Source organism: Capricornis sumatraensis, chromosome 5 (genome assembly GCF_032405125.1).
Source record: "Capricornis sumatraensis isolate serow.1 chromosome 5, serow.2, whole genome shotgun sequence".
Taxonomy (NCBI): domain Eukaryota; kingdom Metazoa; phylum Chordata; class Mammalia; order Artiodactyla; family Bovidae; genus Capricornis; species Capricornis sumatraensis.
This window is the reverse complement of record NC_091073.1, coordinates 55,478,206-55,498,449: the sequence shown is the minus strand read 5'-3', so window position 1 is coordinate 55,498,449 and position 20,244 is coordinate 55,478,206. Positions and strand designations below refer to the sequence as shown.

Genomic DNA, 20,244 nt, shown 5'->3' with positions numbered 1-20,244 from the left:
TACAAGAGTCAATGTACACTCTCCTGTGTGAGACCCTAAAGGACTCTAGAGCTTGGACTGTCAGAGACACACACTATGGAAAGGGTCACCCAAAGGGTTAACTCCAGCATAATTTTCACTGACAGTCAGTGGGAGGCCTTCAAGCTATAGGGATTGAACAAAATCTGGAGAGTGCAAATATAAACAACAGGTCCAGGGTGTAGTTTTTAAGAACAATGGAGATGACACCCTTCCACGGTTCTTCCAGTGCCTGCTTCGCAAAGCTGGAGCACTTTGAATGAGGCAAGAGATCCTTTATGATCTGGTCCCTGACACCCTTTCCAACACATTTTTGGATGCACAGGCAACTTCAGGGGCTCAGAATAAATCAAACCTTTCACAGTTTGGGCTCTCTGCTCATTCTTGCTCAGAAAAAAGGGCCCTGCTTTGAAAGTGTCCATTCTGGGGAGGGAGCAGTCATAAGCACTTACATTCATCCCTTCCTTCCATAGATCAATTCCTAAATGCCTGTCCTCAGCACGACCCCAAAATGCATACATAACTCACCTGTAACTCACTGTTTCTCTGTTGCCCTTGGTCACTTTAATCCAGCTTAGGTTATTGATACTGTAAAGTTTCTCATGTACATACACATTAACAGTGTTATGGAGGCACACCTTTTATTGTGCTTTGCTCTTCTACATGTCACAGATATTTTTAACTACAAACTGAAGGCTCTTGATGTTGCATGGATCAAGTCTATCAAGTCATTTGTCCAACAGCCCATTTGCTCACTTTGCGCCTGTGTCACATTTTTGGTAATTCTCACAAAATTTCAGATATTTTCACTCTCATTATATATGTCATGGTGATCTGTGATCGGTGATCTTTGATGTTACTATCGCAAAAAGATTATAACTTGCTGAAGGTTCAGATGATGGCAAGCACTTTCTAGCAAAAGTTTTAAATTTAGTATGTATATTTTTTTAGACATTGCTCAGTTCAGTTCAGTCGCTCAGTTGTGTCCAACTCTTTGCAACCCGATGAATCCCAGCACGCCAGGCCTCCCTGTCCATCACCAACTTCCAGAGTTCACTCAGACTCACGTCCATCGAGTCAGTGATGCTATCCAGCCATCTCATCCTCTATCGTCCCCTTCTCCTGCCCCCAATCCCTCCCAGCATCAGAGTCTTTTTCAATGAGTCAACTCTTTGCATGAGGTGGGCAGAGTACTGGAGTTTCAGCTTCAGCATCATTCCCTCCAAAGAAATCCCAGGGCTGATCTCCTTGCAGTCCAAGGGACTCTAAAGAGTCTTCTCCAACACCACAGTTCAAAAGCATCAATTCTTAGGCACTCTGCCTTCTTCACAGTCCAACTCTCACATCCATACATGACCACTGAAAAAACCATAGCCTTGACTAGATGGACCTTTGTTGGCAAAGTAATGTCTCTGCTTTTGAATCTACTATCTAGGTTGGTCATAACTTTCCTTCCAAGGAGTAAGCGTCTTTTAATTTCATGGCTGCAGTCACCATCTGCAGTGATTTTGGAGCCCCAAAAAATAAAGTCTGACACTGTTTCCACTGTTTCCCCATCTATTCCCCAAGAAGTGATTGAACCAGATGCCATGATCTTCGTTTTCTGAATGTTGAGCTTTAAGCCAACTTTTTCGCTCTCCTGTTTTACTTTCATCAAGGGGCTTTTTAGTTCCTCTTCACTTTCTGCCATAAGGGTGGTGTCATCTGCATATCTGAGGTGACTGATATTTCTCCCGGCAATCTTGATTCCAGCTTGTGCTTCTTCCAGTCCAGCGTTTCTCATGATGTACTCTGCATAGAAGTTAAATAAGCAGGGTGAAAATATACAGCCTTGATGTACTCCTTTTCCTATTTGAAATCAGTCTGTTGTTCCATGTCCAGTTCTAACTGTTGTTTCCTGACCCACATACAGATTTCTCAAGAGGCAGGTCAGGTGGTCTGGTATTCCCATCTCTTTCAGAATTTTCCACAGTTTATTGTGATCCACACAGTCAAAGGCTTTGGCATAGTCAATAAAGCAGAAATAGATGTTTTTCTGGAACTCTCTTGCTTTTTCCATGATCCAGCGGATGTTGGCAATTTGATCTCTGGTTCCTCTGGCTTTTCTAAAACCAGCTTGAACATCAGGAAGTTCACGGTTCATGTATTGCTGAAGCCTGGCTTGGAGAATTTTGAGCATTACTTTACTAGCATGTGAGATGAGTGCAATTGTGCGGTAGTTTGAGCATTCTTTGGCATTGTCTTTCTTTGGAATTGGAATGAAAAGTGACCTTCTCCAGTCCTGTGGCCACTGCTGAGTTTTCCAAATTTGCTGGCATATTGAGTGCAGCACTTTCACAGCATCATCTTTCAGGATTTGAAATAGCTCAATAGGAATTCCATCACCTCCATAAACTGCAGTACATTGTAAGTAATTTTTATTTGCACTGAGAAACCAAAAAATACATGTGACTTGATTTATATTGGGAAACTTTTATTGCTGTGGTCTGGAACTGAACTTGCAGCATCCCTGAGGTATGCCTGTAATTACCAATCATCAAGTGGCCACAGCCAGGTAGCAAACTCAAGACCTAGCCCACAGAACTCAATGATTTTTTAGATATGAAATGCTACTTGGGTGCCCAAGTACTCAGGGACAAGAATGAACACCAGAACAGACTGGCCTTCACACCCACTGCTCACAGAAGTACATGGATATGACGGAGGTGAACAACCACCTGCCTTCCCCCAGTTTCCAGATTAGTTGGATGAGGGTTGATGATGGAGAGCCTTTTCCTTCAAAGCAGGGCTGTGCTGACTTCGTTTATTGGAAGTCAGAAGAACCAGAGATCCCTGGGCAGACTCACACTTTAAATAACACTGCACCTGTGGGCAAATGAGGTCCTGAGAATCATTTGACTTCTTTTCTAAATGTACTTCTAAAATGATATAATAATTCTGTAATAATCATTTTAAGATCATAACAATCCATAAAATTAAGTTGTGAATAATCTGCTGTGTGGATCACAATAAACTGTGGGAAATTCTGAAAGAGATGGGAATACCAGACCACCTGACCTGCCTCTTGAGAAATCTGTATGTATTCAGGAAACAACAGTTAGAACTGGACATGGAACAACAGACTGATTTCAAATAGGAAAAGGAGTACGTCAAGGCTGTATATTTTCACCCTGCTTATTTAACTTCTATCTCAGAGTACATCATGAGAAATGCTGGGCTGGAAGAAACACAAGCTGGAATCAAGACTGCCGGGAGAAATATCAGTCACCTCAGATATGCAGATGACACCACCCTTATGGCAGAAACTGAAGAGAAACTAAAAAACCTCTTGATGAAAGTGAAAGAGGAGAGCGAAAAAGTTGGCTTAAAGCTCAACATTCAGAAAACGAAGATCATGGCATCTGGTCCCATCACTTCATGGGAAATAGATGGGGAAACAGTGGAAACAGTGTCAGACTTTATTTTTTGGGGCTCCAAAATCACTGCAGATGGTGACTGCAGCCCTGAAATTAAGACGCTTACTCCTTGGAAGGAAAGTTATGACCAACCTAGATAGTAGATTCAAAAGCAGAGACATTACTTTGCCAACAAAGGTCCATCTAGTCAACGCTATGGTTTTTCCAGCGGTCATGTATGGATGTGAGAGTTGGACTGTGAAGAAAGCTGAGTGCCTAAGAATTGATGCTTTTGAACTGTGGTGCTGGAGAAGACTCTTGAGAGTCCCTTGGACTGCAAGGAGATCCAACCAGTCCATCCTAAAGGAGATCAGTCCTGGGTGTTCTTTGGAAGGAAGGATGCTAAAGCTGAAACTCCAGTACTTTGGCCACCTCATGCGAAGAGTTGACTCATTGGAAAAGACTCTGATGCTGGGAGGGATTGGGGGCAGGAGGAGAAGGGGACAACAGAGGATGAGATGGCTGGAAGGCATCACCGACTCGATGGACATGAGTTTGAGTGAACTCCAGGAGATGGTGATGGACAGGGAGGCCTTGCGTGCTGCGATTCATGGGGTCGCAAAGAGTCAGACAGGACTGAGCGACTGAACTGAACTGAATCTGCTTCAAAAATGACAGGATATATATGTTTTCTAAGTGTTTTAGGGTATATGGCTGAACAGAATGAAACACTTTCTAATATAAGCTGATACATTAATCACATGCTGAAACTTGCCCTTTCCTCAATTTTGACTCTTCTTTTGGAACATGGTGCTATTGAAAATACACAGACCTTCCTATCAGACAGACTGGGACTGGAGAATTGACTGCTTTGTTCCTTAGCTGTGTGACCTCAGGCAAGTTATCTTGTAACTAGTTATCTGTAAATGAGCCTGCTGTAAGGACTCAGTGAGGTCTGTATATAAATATAGCTCCTAGCACAGTCCTGACACCACAGAAGGTTCCCCATAGACGTCAGATCTCCTACTTGAACAGCAAAGAGGGTAACCAGGACAGCTAACATTTATAGTACGTGTATTATGCTCACCAGAAGGCAAATCTTATCTTTTTAAGTTCTTCGGAGTCCCATCAAACAGAAACAACCAGTTATCACCCCAACTCCTCCCAAGGAAGGCTTGACTACATCTTCACTATAGTGCTTCCTCTGACTCTCGTCTGAACGTAAGGTGTTCCTGCTCTACTCAATCTCTGGCGCAGTCCAAGTACAAACTTGGAGCTGTGTTCAGAGCTTGTGCATTAGCAAGCAGCTGCAATGTGGTTAGTTTCTTGCATTTATCAAAATAGCAAGTGCAATCACAAAGCCTCATCAAGGGCTTTCATGTTCTTCATTCTCTGGGTATTATTTGAGGTGTAAAAGCATTTTTATACCAACAGGCAACATTATGTAATGGCTGCATTATGAACACTCAAGGTTTTCAGCGCCAGCAGCTGCCACAAGTAAGCTTTGAATGTAATTAATCAATGAACTATGAATCAGGTTAGGGAGCCCATAAACATAAATAAACCCAGAAATGTAACTTTCCCTTCATTGCAGGACTGCTGATACCTAATGTGATGGATCGCACACTGCTTGCACTGAGGCCAATGCTGGAGTCGGTGGTGCTATTAAACGTCATGTCTTCCAGGCTCCACCATCCATCAGAAGAGATTGCTTGGAAATGGTTTGTCAGAGCTTGACTCACTGCTTTTGAAAAATCATCCCAGGATGTCTGTTTGCGAATATTTAAAGCACATATTGTGTTTTCACATTCAAAGTCATCGGCACCATAGTTGCCTGGTTCAATTTCACCCACTGAAATCCTTAAGGGTATTTTAAGAGCATCTGTTGGAAGAAAAAAAAAAAATTAGGGAAAAGAAATCCTGATAGGAAGTAAACCAGCAAAAATTTTACACAAAAAAGGAACAGATATAAACATTTTGAAAACAAAGCAAAGGACACCCATCCTTTGTAAACAGCGAATGAATATTTGTTTATTGGAGGAAATTTTGGTCTCCCAATCTCTTCATAGTTTCTTTGGAATCATGTTGCTTGAGCTCTTTATCTTTGTCTAATTGGCTGGTCTACTTCCTGATGCCTCTGCTCGGCAAGATTCTCATATTCTTTCAAAAAGTGTCAGAGAAAACTGGAGCCCTCTCTTGACCCTGAACTCTCAATTGCCCTTTCTCCTCACCTTCCTTGAAAACATCATGAAGAAGAGGGGTTATTGCTAAATAGGTCAGTTGCTGAGGACAGTGGCTTCAGGCTCATACAGACTTTGGGCTTGGCCTCAGGATCACCTTCTACTAGCCATGTTTCCTTGCCTTACGTGCTCTATGCCCCAATTTCTCTATAAAATGGAAGGAAGGCACAAGTGAGTTGCTATGAAGAGTACATGAATTTGTGTTTGGAGGGGCTTTAACACACTACTTGTATAACACATTATCTGTTAACACACTATCTTACAAGAACTAGTAGGTATTTGATAAACAGTGAACAGTGCTGTAGAAGCTTTTAAAATAATCCTTCCAATCTCTCTGTGATACCAACTGAGGTATTCCCCCAGGTGGGCAGCACCCCATGTACTTCTGTTCTCATGAACTGAATTATATGCAAGAGGCATTTGTCTTTCATCCCAATCTTCATGTCTGTTGAACACAAACTCTTAATTAGTAAACGAAATATTCCAGATACTGAAGAAATGAGTTCCTACTTCTAGAAAATCAGAACACTTTTAAAACTGAACAAAGGAGCTGCTATAAAAGTTTTTAATGCGACATGGATGAGATGGCTAAATAAAATTAGAAAAAAATTTAATTGTCTTGAGACAGATATTGTTATTAGTTTGCTTCATAAATATGTTTAAATCCTCAAACACTAGAAGCCACAGATGAAACATTAAAGGTGTGATCTGTTCAAGAATACATGGTACTTCAATCAGGAGAACCATATTAATATGAAGAGCTTCACCTAAAAGTTGATGAAAGAATTACTTGGAGTGTTTTAAATTAAAACAAAATGTTTAAAAATTTGTTATTTTTATACTCCCCTTCTTAAACTTTTCTTCTTTTTCCATTAACTGGCCAACTTGTTGTTCAGTTCCTAAGTCTTACCTGACTCACTGTGACCCCAAGTACTGTAGCATGCCGGGCTCCTCTGTCCTAAACTATTTCCCAGACTTTGCTCAAATTCATGTCCGTTGAGTCAGTGATGCTATCTAAACATCTTATCCTTTGCCATCGCTTTCTCTGTTTGCCTTCAATCTTTTCCAGCATCAGGCTTCTCTTGTAGCTCAGCTGGTAAAGAATCTGCCTGCAATGAGGGAGACCTGGGTTCGATCCCTGGGTTGCGAAGATCCCCTGGAGAAGGCAAAGGCTATCCATTCCAGTATTCTGGCCTGGAGAATTTCATGGATGCTATAGTCCATGGGGTTGCAAAAAGTTGGACACAGCTGAGCAACTTTCACTTTCACCTTCCCAGCATCAGGGTCTTTTCCAATGAGTCAGCACTTCCCATCAGGTGGTCAAATACTGGAGCTTCAGCTTCAACATCAGTCCTTCCAATGAATATTCAGGGTTGACTTCCTTTAGGATTGACTGGTTTGATCTCTGGGCAGTCCAAGGGACTCTCAAGAGTCTTCCACAGCACCACAGCTGGAAAACTGTGGCACTCAGCCTTTTTTATGGTCCAACTCTCACATCCATACATGACTTTTGGGAAAACCATAGCTTTGACTCTATGGACAAAGTGATATCTCTGCTTTCTAATACACTGTCTAGGTTTGTCACAGCTTTCCTTCCAAGGAGCAAGCATCTGTTCCCGACTGCAGTCATTGTCTACAGTAATTTTGGAGCCCAAGAAAATAAAGTTTCTCATTGCTTCCAAAAGGACCAGATGCCATGGTCTTAGTTTTTTGAATGTTGAGTTTTAACCCAGTTTTTTCACTCTCCTCTTTCACCCTCATCAAGAAGCCCTTTAGTTACTCTTCACCTTCTGCCACTGCAATTAGAGTTCTATCCTCTGCGTATCTGAGCTTATTGATATTTCTCCTGGCAGTCTTGATTCCAGCTTGTGATCCATCCAGCCCAGCGTTTTGCATGACATACTCTGCATGTGTACATGCTAAGGTGCTTCAGTTTTGTCTGACTCTTTGTGACCTCATGGAATATAGCCTGCTGGGCACCTCTGTCCATGGGCTTCTCCAGGCAAGAACACTGGAATGGGTTGCCATGCCCTCTTTCAGAGATAGAACCCCTATCTCTTATGTCTTTTGCATTGGCAGGCAGGTTCTTTACCATTAGTGCCACCTGGGAAGCCCAGTCCTGTGAATAGAAGTTAAATAAACAGGGTGACAATATATAGCCTTGACGTACTCCTTTCTCAGTTTTGAACTAGTCAACTACTGTGTGTCCGGTTCTAACTGATGCTTCTTAACCTGCATACCAGTTTCTCAGCAGACAGGTAAGGGAGTCTGGTACTCCCCTCTCTTAAGAAGTTTTAACAAACTGTTGGGATCCACACAGTCAAAGACTTAACATACTCACTGAAGCAGAAATAGATGCTTTTTCAGGAATTCCCTTGCTTTTTCTATGATCCAAAGGATATTGGCAATTTGGTCTCTGGTTCCTCTGCCTTTTCTAAATCCAGCTTATACATCTGGAAGTTCTCGGTTCACATACTGTTGAAGAATTTTGAGAATAACCTTGCAAACATGCAGAATGAGGGCAACTGTGTTTGAATATCTTTGGCATTGCTCTTCTCTGGAATTGGAATGAAAATTAACCTTTCTAGTCCTATGGCCACTTCTGAGTTTTCCAAATTTGCTGACATACTGAATGCACTCCTTCAACAGCATCATTTTTCAGGATTTTAAGTAGCTCAACTGGAACTCCTTCACCTCCACTAGCTTTGTTCGTAGTGATGCTTCCTGAGGCCCACTTGATTTCACACTCCAGGATGTCTGGCTCTAGGTGAGTTACCACACCATCGTGGTTATCCGGGTCATTAAGACCTTTCTTGTACAGTTCTTTGGTGTACTCTTGCCCCCTCTTCTTAATCTCTTCTGCTTCTGTTAGGTCCTTACCATTTCTGTCTTTTATCATGCACCATCCTCACATGATACACTCCCTTGATATTTCCAAGTTTCTTGAAGTGATCTCTGGTATTTCCCATTCTATTGTTTACTTCTTTGCACTGTTCATTTATGAAGGGCTTCTTATCGTTCCTTGCTATTCTCTGGAATTCTGCATTCAGTTGGGTATATCTTTCCTTTTCTCCTTTGCCTTTCACTTCTTTTCTTTTCTCAGCTATTTGTAAAGCCTCCTCAGACAACCACTTTGCCATCCTGCATTTCTTTTTCTTTGGTATGGTTTTGATCACTAACTCCTGTACAATGTTATGAACCTCAGTCCATAGTTCTTCAGATACTCTATCAGATCTACCCCTTTGAAGCTAGTCGTCACCATCACTGTATAATCATAAGGGATTTGATTTAGGTCATACCTGAATGGCTTAGTGGTTTTCCCTACTTTCTTCAATTTAAGCCTGAGTTTTGCAATAAGGAGCCATGATCTGAGCCACAGGCAGCTCCAGGTCTTGTTTTTTGTTTTTTTTTTTCTGACTATATAGAGCTTCTCCATCTTGGTCTGTGAAGAACATAACCAGTCTGATATTGGTATTGACCACCTGATGATGTCCACGTATGGTCATCTCTTGGGTTGTTGGAAAAATGGTATTTGCTATGACCAGTGTGTTCTCTTAAGAAAACTCGTTAGCCTTTTCCCTGCTTCTTTATCTTGTGCCCCAAGGCCAAACTTGCCTGTTATTCTGGGTCTCTCTTGATTTCCTACTTTTGCATTCAAATTCCCCATGATGAAAAGACATCTTTTTTTGGTGTTAGTTCTAGAAAGTCTTGTAAGTCTTCATAGAAGTAGTCAACTTTAGCTTCTTCTGGATCAGTGGTTGGCACATTGACTTGGATTACTGTGATGTTGAATGGTTTGCTTTGGAAAAAAACCAAGATCATTCTATCGTTTTTGAGATTGCACCGAAGTATTGCATATTGGACTCTATGAGGGCTATTCCATTTCTTCTAAGTGATTCTTGCCCACAGTAGTAGATACAATGGTCATCTGAATTAAATTTGACCATTTTTGTCCATTTTAGTTCACTGATTCCTAAGATGTTGATGTTCAATCTTGCCATCTCCTGCTTGACCACGTCCAATTTACCTTGATTCATGGACCTAACATTCTAGGTTCCTATGCAATATTGTTCTTTACTGCATCAGACTTTACTTTCAACACCAGACACATTCACAACTGAGCATCATTTCCGCTTTGGCCCAGACATTTCATTCTTTCTGGAGCTATTAGTAATTGCCCTCTGCTCTTCCTCGGTAGCATATTGGACACCTTCTGACACAGAGGGCTCATCTTCTGGTGTTATATCCGTTTGCCTCTTCATACTGTTGATTGGGTTCTCTTGGCAAAAAATACTGGAGTGGGTTGCCATTTCTTCCTTCAGTGGACCACATTATATCATAACTCTTCACTATGACCCGTTCGTCTTGGGTGGCCCTGCATGGCAAGGCTCATGGCTTCACCGAGTTATGCAAGTCCTTTCACCACAAGGCGGCTGTAATTGATGAAGAGGAAATGACCAACTACTAGATTTTATTTTCGGTCTTTACTCAGCAGCTTCCAACATAACTGATGGATTTCCTTACACCTCACTGGCCATCCTCTAATATTGTTCCTTGGCTGGCCCCTTCCCTTTTTTGCAGACTTCTTAATAATAGAGTCTGGCAAGCCTCGTTTATTTCACTTATTTTTTTCTATCTGTGTTCACTGCCTTCATAACCTAATCCAGTTCCATGACTTTAAAAACTATCTCTAGCCTGCTGACTCTCAGATTTGTAAACCCAGCTCATACCCATCTTCACAATTCTTGCTAATCTGATACCTCCTACAGAGACACCCTAACAGATGTCTCAAATTCGTAATTCAAACAGTAACTCCTGACCTTTGCCGAAAAAATCAGCTTCACCCACAGCCTTTCCCTTGACAGCTGAGGGCAACGCTATACTTCCAGTTGTTCAGGCTGAAAATCTTGGAAGTTATCCATAAATCCCCTCTCCTGTACTTCACAGTAAGTCATTAGGAAGTTCTGTTGGCTTATCCTTAGCTATATCCAGAACCCACATGTCCCTATCTACTACGATCCTGAACTGAGAAGTCATTACTGGCTACGTTAGGCCTGTGACTTCCTAGTTGATTTTTGACAAAGCAGTCAGAGACACCACTATAATGTACACCATTCTTATTAGGGACATTGCCAGGATTCACTTTTACAATTATTATGAGAGTCCTTTGATTTTATCTTTTCTTAGCAACCATTTAAACAGTTTTTTTTTTTGGAATATAGTTGATTTACAATGTTGTATTAGTTAGAAGCTCACTTATGTCTAGTAAGTCGATAAAAGCAAATTTTAACATGAAATAGCTAACAAATATCTTTTTAGGGTAGGAATGCTTATAATGTTCCTAAATTTTAAAATGACAAAAATTCTTTAAAAAAAAAAAATGTACACCAGGTCCCATCACTACTATGCTCAAACACTGAAATAGCTACCTTAAGTCCCCAAAATGGCTCCACCCTCCTCCCATCCTGTAAGTTCTTCGACCTGTCTTCTTCCTTCCTTCCCTCACTCATTCCAACCCAGTCATTCGGCCCTGAGTGCCCTTCCTCAGACACACAGAAAGGCTCCTACTTGTTAGGGCTTCAGTCCACTTGACGCTCTGCCTGCAGAGTTCTTACCTGAGAGATCCTCAGAGCTACCCCTTCCTCACCTCTAAGTGTTTGCTCAGATGTCTTGGTGGTGAGGCTACCTGCCTATCATTTTAAAAACTGAAACCCACCCTCTCACTCTCCATCCCTCTTAGTCTTTAATGTAGCAAATATTACCATCTCACATACTATATAATGAATCATTCATGTTTATTGTTCATATTAGAGTGTAAGCTCAAGACCACTACTGAGAGAGCTGGCTGACTGAAGGGTTGAGTGATAATCCTGACATAAGAGGTCGTACTATTTCATCTGATCCACCACTCAAGGTCGGTAGGTGCCCAATATGCTACCGGAGATCAGTGGAGAATTAACTTCAGAAAAAATGAAGGGATGGAGCCAAAGCAGAAACAACACCCGGTTGTGGATGTGATTGGTGACAGAAGCAAACTCCGATGCTGTAAACAGCAATACTGCATAGGAACCTGGAATGTTAGGCCCATGAATCAGGGTAAACTGAAAGTGGTCAAACAGGAGATGGCAAGAGTGAACGTCGACATTCTAGGAATCAGCAAACTAAGATGGATTGGAATGGGTGAATTTAACTCAGATGACCACTATATCTACTACTGTGGGCAGGAATCCCTTAGAAGAAATGGAGTGGCCATCATGCTCAACAAAAGAGTTGGAAATGCAGTACTTGGATGCAATCTCAAAAAAGACAGAGTGATATCTGTTCATTTCCAAGGCAAATCATTCAATATCACAGTAATCTAAGTCTATTTCCTGGCCAGAAATGCTGAAGAAGCTGAAGTTGAATGGTTTTATGAAGACCTACAAGACCTTTTAGAACTAACACCCAAAAAAGATGTCCTTTGCATTATAAGGGACTGGAATGCAAAAGTAGGAAGTCAAGAAACACCTGGAGTAACAGGCAAATTTGGCCTTGGAGTATGGAATGAAGCAGGGCAAAAGCTAATAGAGTTTTGCCAAGAGAATGCACTGGTCACAGCAAACACCCTCTTCCAATAAGACAAGAGAAGACTCTACACATGGACATCACCAGATGGCTAACACCAACTGATTATATTCTTTGCAGCCAAAGATGAGAAAGCTCTATACAGTCAGTAAAAACAAGACTGGGAGCAGACTGTGGCTCAGATCACGAATTTCTTATTGCCAAATTCAGACTTAAATTGAAGAAAGTGGGGAAAACCACTGGACCATTCAGGTATGACCTAAATCAAATCCCTTATGATTATACAGTGGAACTGAGAAATAGATTTAAGGGCCTAGATCTGATAGACAGAGTGCCTGATGAACTATGGAATGAGGTTTGTGACACTGTACAGGAGACAGGGATCAAGACCATCCCCAGGAAAAAGAAATGCAAAAAGCAAAATGGCTGTCTGAGGAGGCCTTACAAATAGCTGTGAAAAGAAGAGAAGAGAAAAGCAAAGGAGAAAAGGAAAGATATACCTATCTGAATGGAGAGTTCCAAAGAATAGCAAGAAGAGATAAGAAAGCCTTCCTCAGCAATCAATGCAAAGAAACAGAGGAAAAAAATAGAATGGAAAAGATTAGAGATCTCTTCAAGAGAATTACAGATACCAAGCGAACATTTCATGCAAAGATGGGCTCAATAAATGACAGAAATGGTAGGGGCCTAACAGAAGCAGAAGATATTAAGAAGAGGTGGCAAGAATACACAGAAGAACTGTACAAAAAAGATCTTCACGAATCAGATAATCACGATGGTGTGATCACTCACCTAGAGCCAGACATCCTGGAATGTGAAGGCAAGTGGGCCCTAAAAAGCATCACTACGAACAAAGCTAGTGGAGGTGATGGAATTCCAGTTGAGCTATTTCAAATTCTGAAAGATGATGCTGTGAAAGTGCTGCACTCAATATGTCGGCAAATTTGGAAAACTCAGCAGTGGCCACAGGACTGGAAAAGGTCAGTTTTCATTCCAATCCCAAAGAAAGGCAATGCCAAAGAATGCTCAGACTACTGCACAATTGCACTCATCTCACACGCTAGTAAAGTAATGCTCAAAATTTTCCAAGCCAGGCTTTAACAATACATGAACCGTGAACTTCGAGATGTTCAAGCTGACTTTAGAAAAGACAGAGAAACAAGAGATCAAATTACCAACATCTGCTGGATCATCGAAAAAGCAAGAGAGTTCCAGAAAAACATCTATTTCTGCTTTATTGACTATGCAAAGCCTTTGACTCTGTGGATCACAATAACCTGTGGAATATTCTGAAAGAGATGGGAATACCAGACCCCCTAACCTGCCTCTTGAGAAACCTGTATGCAGGTCAGGAAGCAACAGTTAGAATTGGACACGGAACAACAGACTGGTTCCAAACAGGAAAAGGAGTACGTCAAGGCTGTATATTGCCACTCTGCTTATTTAACTTATATGCAGAGTATATCATGAGAAATGCTGGGCTGGATGAAGCACAAGCTGGAATCAAGATTGCCTGGAGAAATATCAATCACCTCAGATATGCAGATGACACCACCCTTATGGCAGAAAGTGAAGAATAACTAAAGAGCCTCTTGATGAAAGTGAAAGAGGAGAGTGAAAAAGTTGGCTTAAACCTCATCATTCAGAAAAGTAAGATCATGGCATCGGTCCCATCACTTCATGGTGAATAGATGGGGAAACAGGGGAAACAGTGGCTGACTATTTTTCTGGGCTCCAAAGTTTTGCAGATGTTGATTGCAGCCATCAAATTAAAAGACACTTGCTCCTTGGAAGGAAAGTTATGACCAACCTAAACAGCATATTAAAAAGCAGAGACATTACTTTGCCAACAAAGGTCTGTCTAGTCAAGGCTATGGTTTTTCCAGTAGTCATGTATGGATGTGAGAGTTGGACTATAAAGAAAGCTGAGTGCAGAAGAATTGATGCTTTTGAACTGTGGTGCTGGAGAAGACTCTTGAGAGTCCCTTGCACTCCAAGCAGATCCAACCAGTCCATCCTAAAGGAGATCAGTCCTGGGTGTTCATTGGAAGGACTGATGTTGAAGCTGAAGCTCCAATATTTTGGCCACCTGATGCAAAGAGCTGACTCATTTGAAAAGACCCTGATCCTGGTAAAGATTGAGGGCAGCAGGAGAAGGGGACAAAGGATGAGATGGTTGGATGGCATCACCGACTCAATGGACATGAGATGGGTAGGCTCCGGGAGTTGGTGATGGACAGGGAGGCCTGGCGTGCTGCAGTTCATGGGGTTGCAAAGAGTCAGACACTACTGAGCGACTGAACTGAACTGAACACTCCAAATTCACACACCCGCAAGTGAAACTTTCACAGCATGTGCTGAGAAGCTATACTCTTAGAGCTGTAATAGAACCAAATGGTTATCTTCCTACACAAGCAGGCAACCAGATATTGAGAGATAACTGACTGCCTACATTCACACTGTCAGCTAAAGCAAACTACTTGGCCATGATTTTTTTTTCCTACCTTCCTAGTCTCATGTCAAAAAAGCTAAAGATAATCTAAGTCAGAAGAAAAAAAAAGCAATGATTATCAAATATTGTCCAAGGTCAAAGATGAGAAAGAGCTAGCACTATTTCAGTAATTCTGTAAAAAGCCATTCTACACGGAAAAATAAAAGTATCCCATTTATAATCAGTGTTTCTATAGCAGCTAGTGTTCAATGGAAGTTAAGAAGAGAATGAGAAAACTGAAGCTGCATCAGTATCTTTCCCACAGTCCCAGAGCCCCCTGCATTGCAGATGCAGGACAAGCAACACAGCTGCACAGGGCACTCACTCAGATTCTCCAGCAGGTGCTTGCAGTCATCAGTAGCAACATCGTGTGCGGTCCGGTTACACTTATCTCTTCTTTCTGGCTCCAGCCCTCGATGCCTACACAAGACTTCTAGGCAGTTCTGTGAAGACAAGAACTCCATTACCTCCTGTCCAAATGAATCAACTCAAGTGAAAACTCCAAGGGAAGATTCAGTGGCCTGTAGCAAGACAATCAGGAATTCTCAATCAGAAAGCTTATTTCTTTTCCAACAACCCAAATATTCATATTAATGTAAACACTGTCTCCAAGTGAAAAGCAAAGAGGGCTTCATTTACATGTGATTCACAAGATCAAAACACTGCTGCTCTTAGAACAGTCTCTTAGGTTTCAAGTGAAAAAACTGGCTTACTAATCACGAAGTTTGCAGAGTGCCATTAAGGAAAAAAAGACTTGGGCAGACAGTATCCTTTTATGGTAATCTGGAAATACAAAAAGACTTTTGCTACAACCGAATGCCCAGCGTTGTCTTCTAGACCAGGTATTGTCTTCCTGGTCATAAAAGTGCAGGGTTCCAATTCTGTCCCAGAGTCCTTGTAACCACAAATATATTTTGGATCTTATGTTGTCTTATTTTTATTTGAAAATTATATGTAAACACCACATTGACTGAGGTTTTAGAAAAACACTCTCAATAGACATGGGAATTACATGCCCTTGCCTTTTCAGTTTCTTCTGTGTTGCTCCAGGGAGTCTCCACTCAACAGGTATCACTAGCCTTTGAGGTGAAAGGTCTTAGTTTTCCAAAGTTTTTCAATTCAAAGTGGTAGACAGACAATATATATATATACACAAACATTTTCAAGTAAGTGCAAGGCAGGATACTACATTGGGATATCTATCAAGGAGCTCTGCTATTTCAGCTTCTACTACTTCTTGATTTGTCTACTGATTTCCCATCAAAGTAAGCACAAAATGGAATAAACCAGAAACCATGAAAAGGAACTAACAACCAAAGCAAGTACTGTTCTTTTCATCACTTCCCTACATGTACACACACACCTACACCTACACACCTACACACCTACACACACACACACACACACAGAGGCTTTGGGCTAACTTTTGCTTCTGACAACACAGTAAACTAGGCAGTCTGAACAGCTTTCTCTAATCTTGCTCTAAGATACTTTTTTGTGTGTTTTATAAAACATGTTTTCCTTACTGATGTATAATATCTATGTAGAAAAGTACATAAATAAGTGTGAAGCTTGCAGAATTATCACAGAGTGAACATACTTGTGGGAGGAGTACTCTGGAAGCCTCCTTAATGTTCCATCTCAACCACTAATCCCTCCTTTCTCCTCAAAAAGGCAACTACTATTATGATTTCTAAGATGAGAAGTCCACTTAGCCTGTTTTAAGAGTTTTATATAAATGGAACCATATTACAGGTACACTTTTATATCTGGCTTCTTTTCATTCACCATAATGCTATAAAATTCATATATGTATTAGGAATAGTTATAATTCAATTCATCCTATTTTAAAATTACTGTGTATCACATGGATATGCCACAATTTATCTCTACTCTTGTTGGTGGACATTTGGGTTCTACTATGGACATTCTGATATGTGGCCTTTGGCAGACACAGGTACACACTTCTATTGTGTATACATACAGAGTTGGTCTGCTGGGGAACAGGGTATGCACATGTTCTGTATCTGTGTATACTGCAAAGAGCTTTTAAAAGTGGCTATACCAAACTCCACTCCCACCAGGAATATATCTGAGTTCCAGTTGCCTCCTACTGCCTCCTAAACATATTTAAATGCAATCATAGTCCATGAGGAAATACAAGGAATGTATAAGGGTCAGAAAGAAAAAGAGTAAGCTGAGGTCACCAAGTAAGCAAAATATGAAAAGGAAGCCAGTGATGATTTAATATAGGGGCTCTTTTTGGATGCTGAGGGGATGGGAGACAAAGCCTTGGTACCTGCAAAATGGAGGAGCTGAGCCAGAGGACCTTTGAATAAAGAAAATCTGTTTGCCTGCAAAGGGATTAAGTGTCAGCATTTATCACTGCTGCTGTTGAGGCTGGAGGGATCTCCTCTAACAATGAAAGTCTGGCTTTCATAGGTCTGGGGTTCAAGTTTTAAAAAATCACTAAGCTAAGAAATGAACTAAAAACTAAGCCAAATAAATAAATAATAGTTTTTATTCCATTGATATTACTAATTTGTACAAAATCAGTAAATGCATGAGAGTTAATGAAATTGACTCAAATGAAAGATTCAAGCAGAATGCAATCTGAGCACTAAACTTCATGAATTCTCAGATGACAGGAGACAGAAATAATACATTTATTACACAAGGTAGTACAGGTTAGAGGTAAAACAGACCTGGGGTCTTATCCTGCCATTATAAATGATTTTTACCTGACTTTTGGTAAATCATTTAACATTTTTATGCTTCAGTTTCCTTATCTGTGTCTCATATATCTATATTTCATAAGGTTGTTAGGTGATTTAAATGAAAAGATAGGTAATTTATATTCTTGGCACATAAAACACTCTCAATATTTATTAGCTTGCTGTATTTGTTACAATCAACATAATCATCACTAATTAGAAAACAGCCCAAGTATTCAGGTAAGTGGTGAGGAATTATAGTACATCAACAAATGTCATAATTCTAGGTGACGTTAGTTCAAATTAGAAACAGAAATAAAAGATACAACCAAAATTTGCAAGATTCAAGTCCACCTATAAGGTGGGTTGTGTGTAATTATTATAGTCAGGCAGATCAGTAGGCAATAATCTAAGCAGTGGCTTTCTCTATAGAGGAAGCGCAGAATGTCAGAAAGATAGCAGGATAAGGCGTATCAAATAGAGCCACAACTGTCAGTTTCACAGCACTCTGCTGGGCTCCATGGGGAACACAAAGAAGATGAAAACCTTACCTAACCGACACTTAACAACAGCAGCTACAAAAACTATTCAAGCACATACTAAGTGCCAGGCACCGTTACAACACCGCGCACGTATTTAGTGCTCATCAAACCTCACAACGTTATGAAATAGATACGAAGCACCTGGGTGCCAGGAGCTGTGTTAAAACCCCAGGGTTGTGACGATGAATAAGGTAACAGTTCTGTTTCTCCAGCAGAAACATGACATATTGTCAAGAGTCATGAGGAAAACATGCAGGAAAGGGGGCCTATGGAAGTGAGGGGCAAAGCTTTCCTCAGCAGAAGAGGAAGTGGGAAAGGTAGAGGAAAACATCTAAGCTCTCTCATTGATGGGTGGGATCTGAGTGAAGAGAACAAATGCTGTGATGCCAGCTGCTGTTTCTGGACATGGATTCTCAGGGGACCTAAACTGGGCAGGCTGTTCCAAGGGATGTAAAGCAAGCAGTTCCGACGAATAAGTCTAAGTCAAAGTGCTATTAGCCACAACACAGATACATGTCTCCAGCGAGCAGAGACTTTAAAAGGCAGTGGGCTTTGGTTCGGCTTCTATTTCCACTCACATCCCAATCGCCAGAACTTAGGTAGGCAGCCATGGTCATCTTCCAGGAAGCTGGAAAATGTAGTCTTTATTTGGGGCTGAACTCTGAGAGGTTCGTTACTATAGAAGAGGGGAGAAGGGATGTTTAGGGTCAATGAACCACCTCTGTCAGTGGCCTTTAAGAGCTGAGAAGCAAGGGTATCAGTGCCAGGCAGACTAAGGAGAACACCCAAGTCCAAAGAGCTAGAGATAAGATCCGGGTCAGGGCAGGAAACTTGAGAGACTGAGCTTGGGCAGAGGGAGTGGAAGGGAATTCAGTCTGCAAATGCACAGGTGAGGTCCAGCACACACGTCAGGAACAACCTTGGGATGTGGCTGTGCCCACTGTTGGGCAGAGCAGGGCAGATGGAGAAACAGCACAATGGGTAGCAACAGCTGAGGAAGCAGAGATTTAGCGGGGAGATGAAGGCGGCTGGAGTTAGCCATGAAGAGCTGAGGGTGAGGGAGCATGGACTCTTTGCAGGAGACACAAGGATACATCTGGGTAGACAAGTGCCATGATCAACTCAGTTCTGAAAACCAATTAGTGAGTTTGGAAAGACATACTGAAAAACAAAGTGACAGAAAAAAGACCAGTTAAGAAAGAACTGTCATAAAATTTACTCATTTACTCACTGATGCAACAAACATTTAGTACTCATGGGCCAGAGACTGCTGAGTACAATATATACAATGATGAAAAGTGATTTTTTTGGAGGCAGTGGAGAGGGAAGGAGGTATATAAATAATTCCAGTAAAGAATAAGCTCCCTAAGTGAAGTGTGAAGAGGTACCCTGGGAGCAATGAACTTCTGGAAGCCAAGACCTAAGCTGAGATGTTTTCCAGGCAGGGAGGGGTCAGGACAGAAGGGGCCGTCTCGGGTAATGGGAACAGCAGATGCAAAAGCAGGGAGAGGAGACAGCACAGGATGGCTGCAGGATTCGAGCAGAGGGCACAGGGGAGAAGGAGCCAGGAGTGTGCTGGTGCCAAGAGGCTGAGGCCGGAACTGGAGGGGACCTGACTGTCATGTACAGGGCTGGCACTCATCCTCGAAGTGACAGAAAGATCAGCTATCCCTGGAAAGATGAAGGGTTAACTACACAACCAACTCCCCCTGTTAGAAAGGTTCCTCTCAAAGCAGCATAAAGGAGGTGGTGAGACTGGAGATGGGGAGACCACAGCAGCCTATGCAAGTTCAGACAGCCTGTGGTGAGGGCTCCCCGAGGGACATCCTGGAATGTGTTTAAAAACACAGCCTCCTCTTTGTTCATGCACTCATTTATAAAGGAATAAAATCTAGAATTGTATCCATCATTTGAATTCAGTAACTTAGGAAGATGGAGCAAGAGACACAAATGTCAGATGATGTTACTGGATTAAGAGAGGAGGAACAGAGATGCATTATAGACCCAGAAGTCTGGGGACGCATCCTCATGGAGCTGTTTGGTGGAAATAAATGTGAATATGGCCATCAACAGGGCTTCCTGGATGGCTCAGCAGTAAAGACTCCGCCTGCAATGCATGAGACTTGCAGGAGATATGGGTTCAATCCCTGGTCAGGAAGACCCCCTGGAGAAGGAACTGGCAACCCACTCCAATATTCTTGCCTGGGAAATCCCAGGGACAGAGGAGCCTGGTGGGCTACAGTCCACGGGGTCGCAAAGAGCTGGACACAACTGAGGGAC

At 41.7% G+C, this 20,244-nt stretch overlaps 1 protein-coding gene across 1 annotated transcript in view; it reads right to left on the bottom strand.

Annotated features, from left to right (window-relative positions):
* Nucleotides 1–20,244, bottom strand: part of CTTNBP2 (cortactin binding protein 2) — a 172,050-nt gene that overhangs the window by 48,808 nt on the left and 102,998 nt on the right. Inside the window, exons 9-10 of the mRNA XM_068972796.1 lie at nucleotides 15,034–15,151; nucleotides 5,020–5,295 (exon numbers count right to left, since the gene is read on the bottom strand). Coding sequence (XP_068828897.1) covers nucleotides 5,020–5,295; nucleotides 15,034–15,151 — 394 coding nt within the window. The remainder of the gene's footprint in view (nucleotides 1–5,019; nucleotides 5,296–15,033; nucleotides 15,152–20,244) is intronic.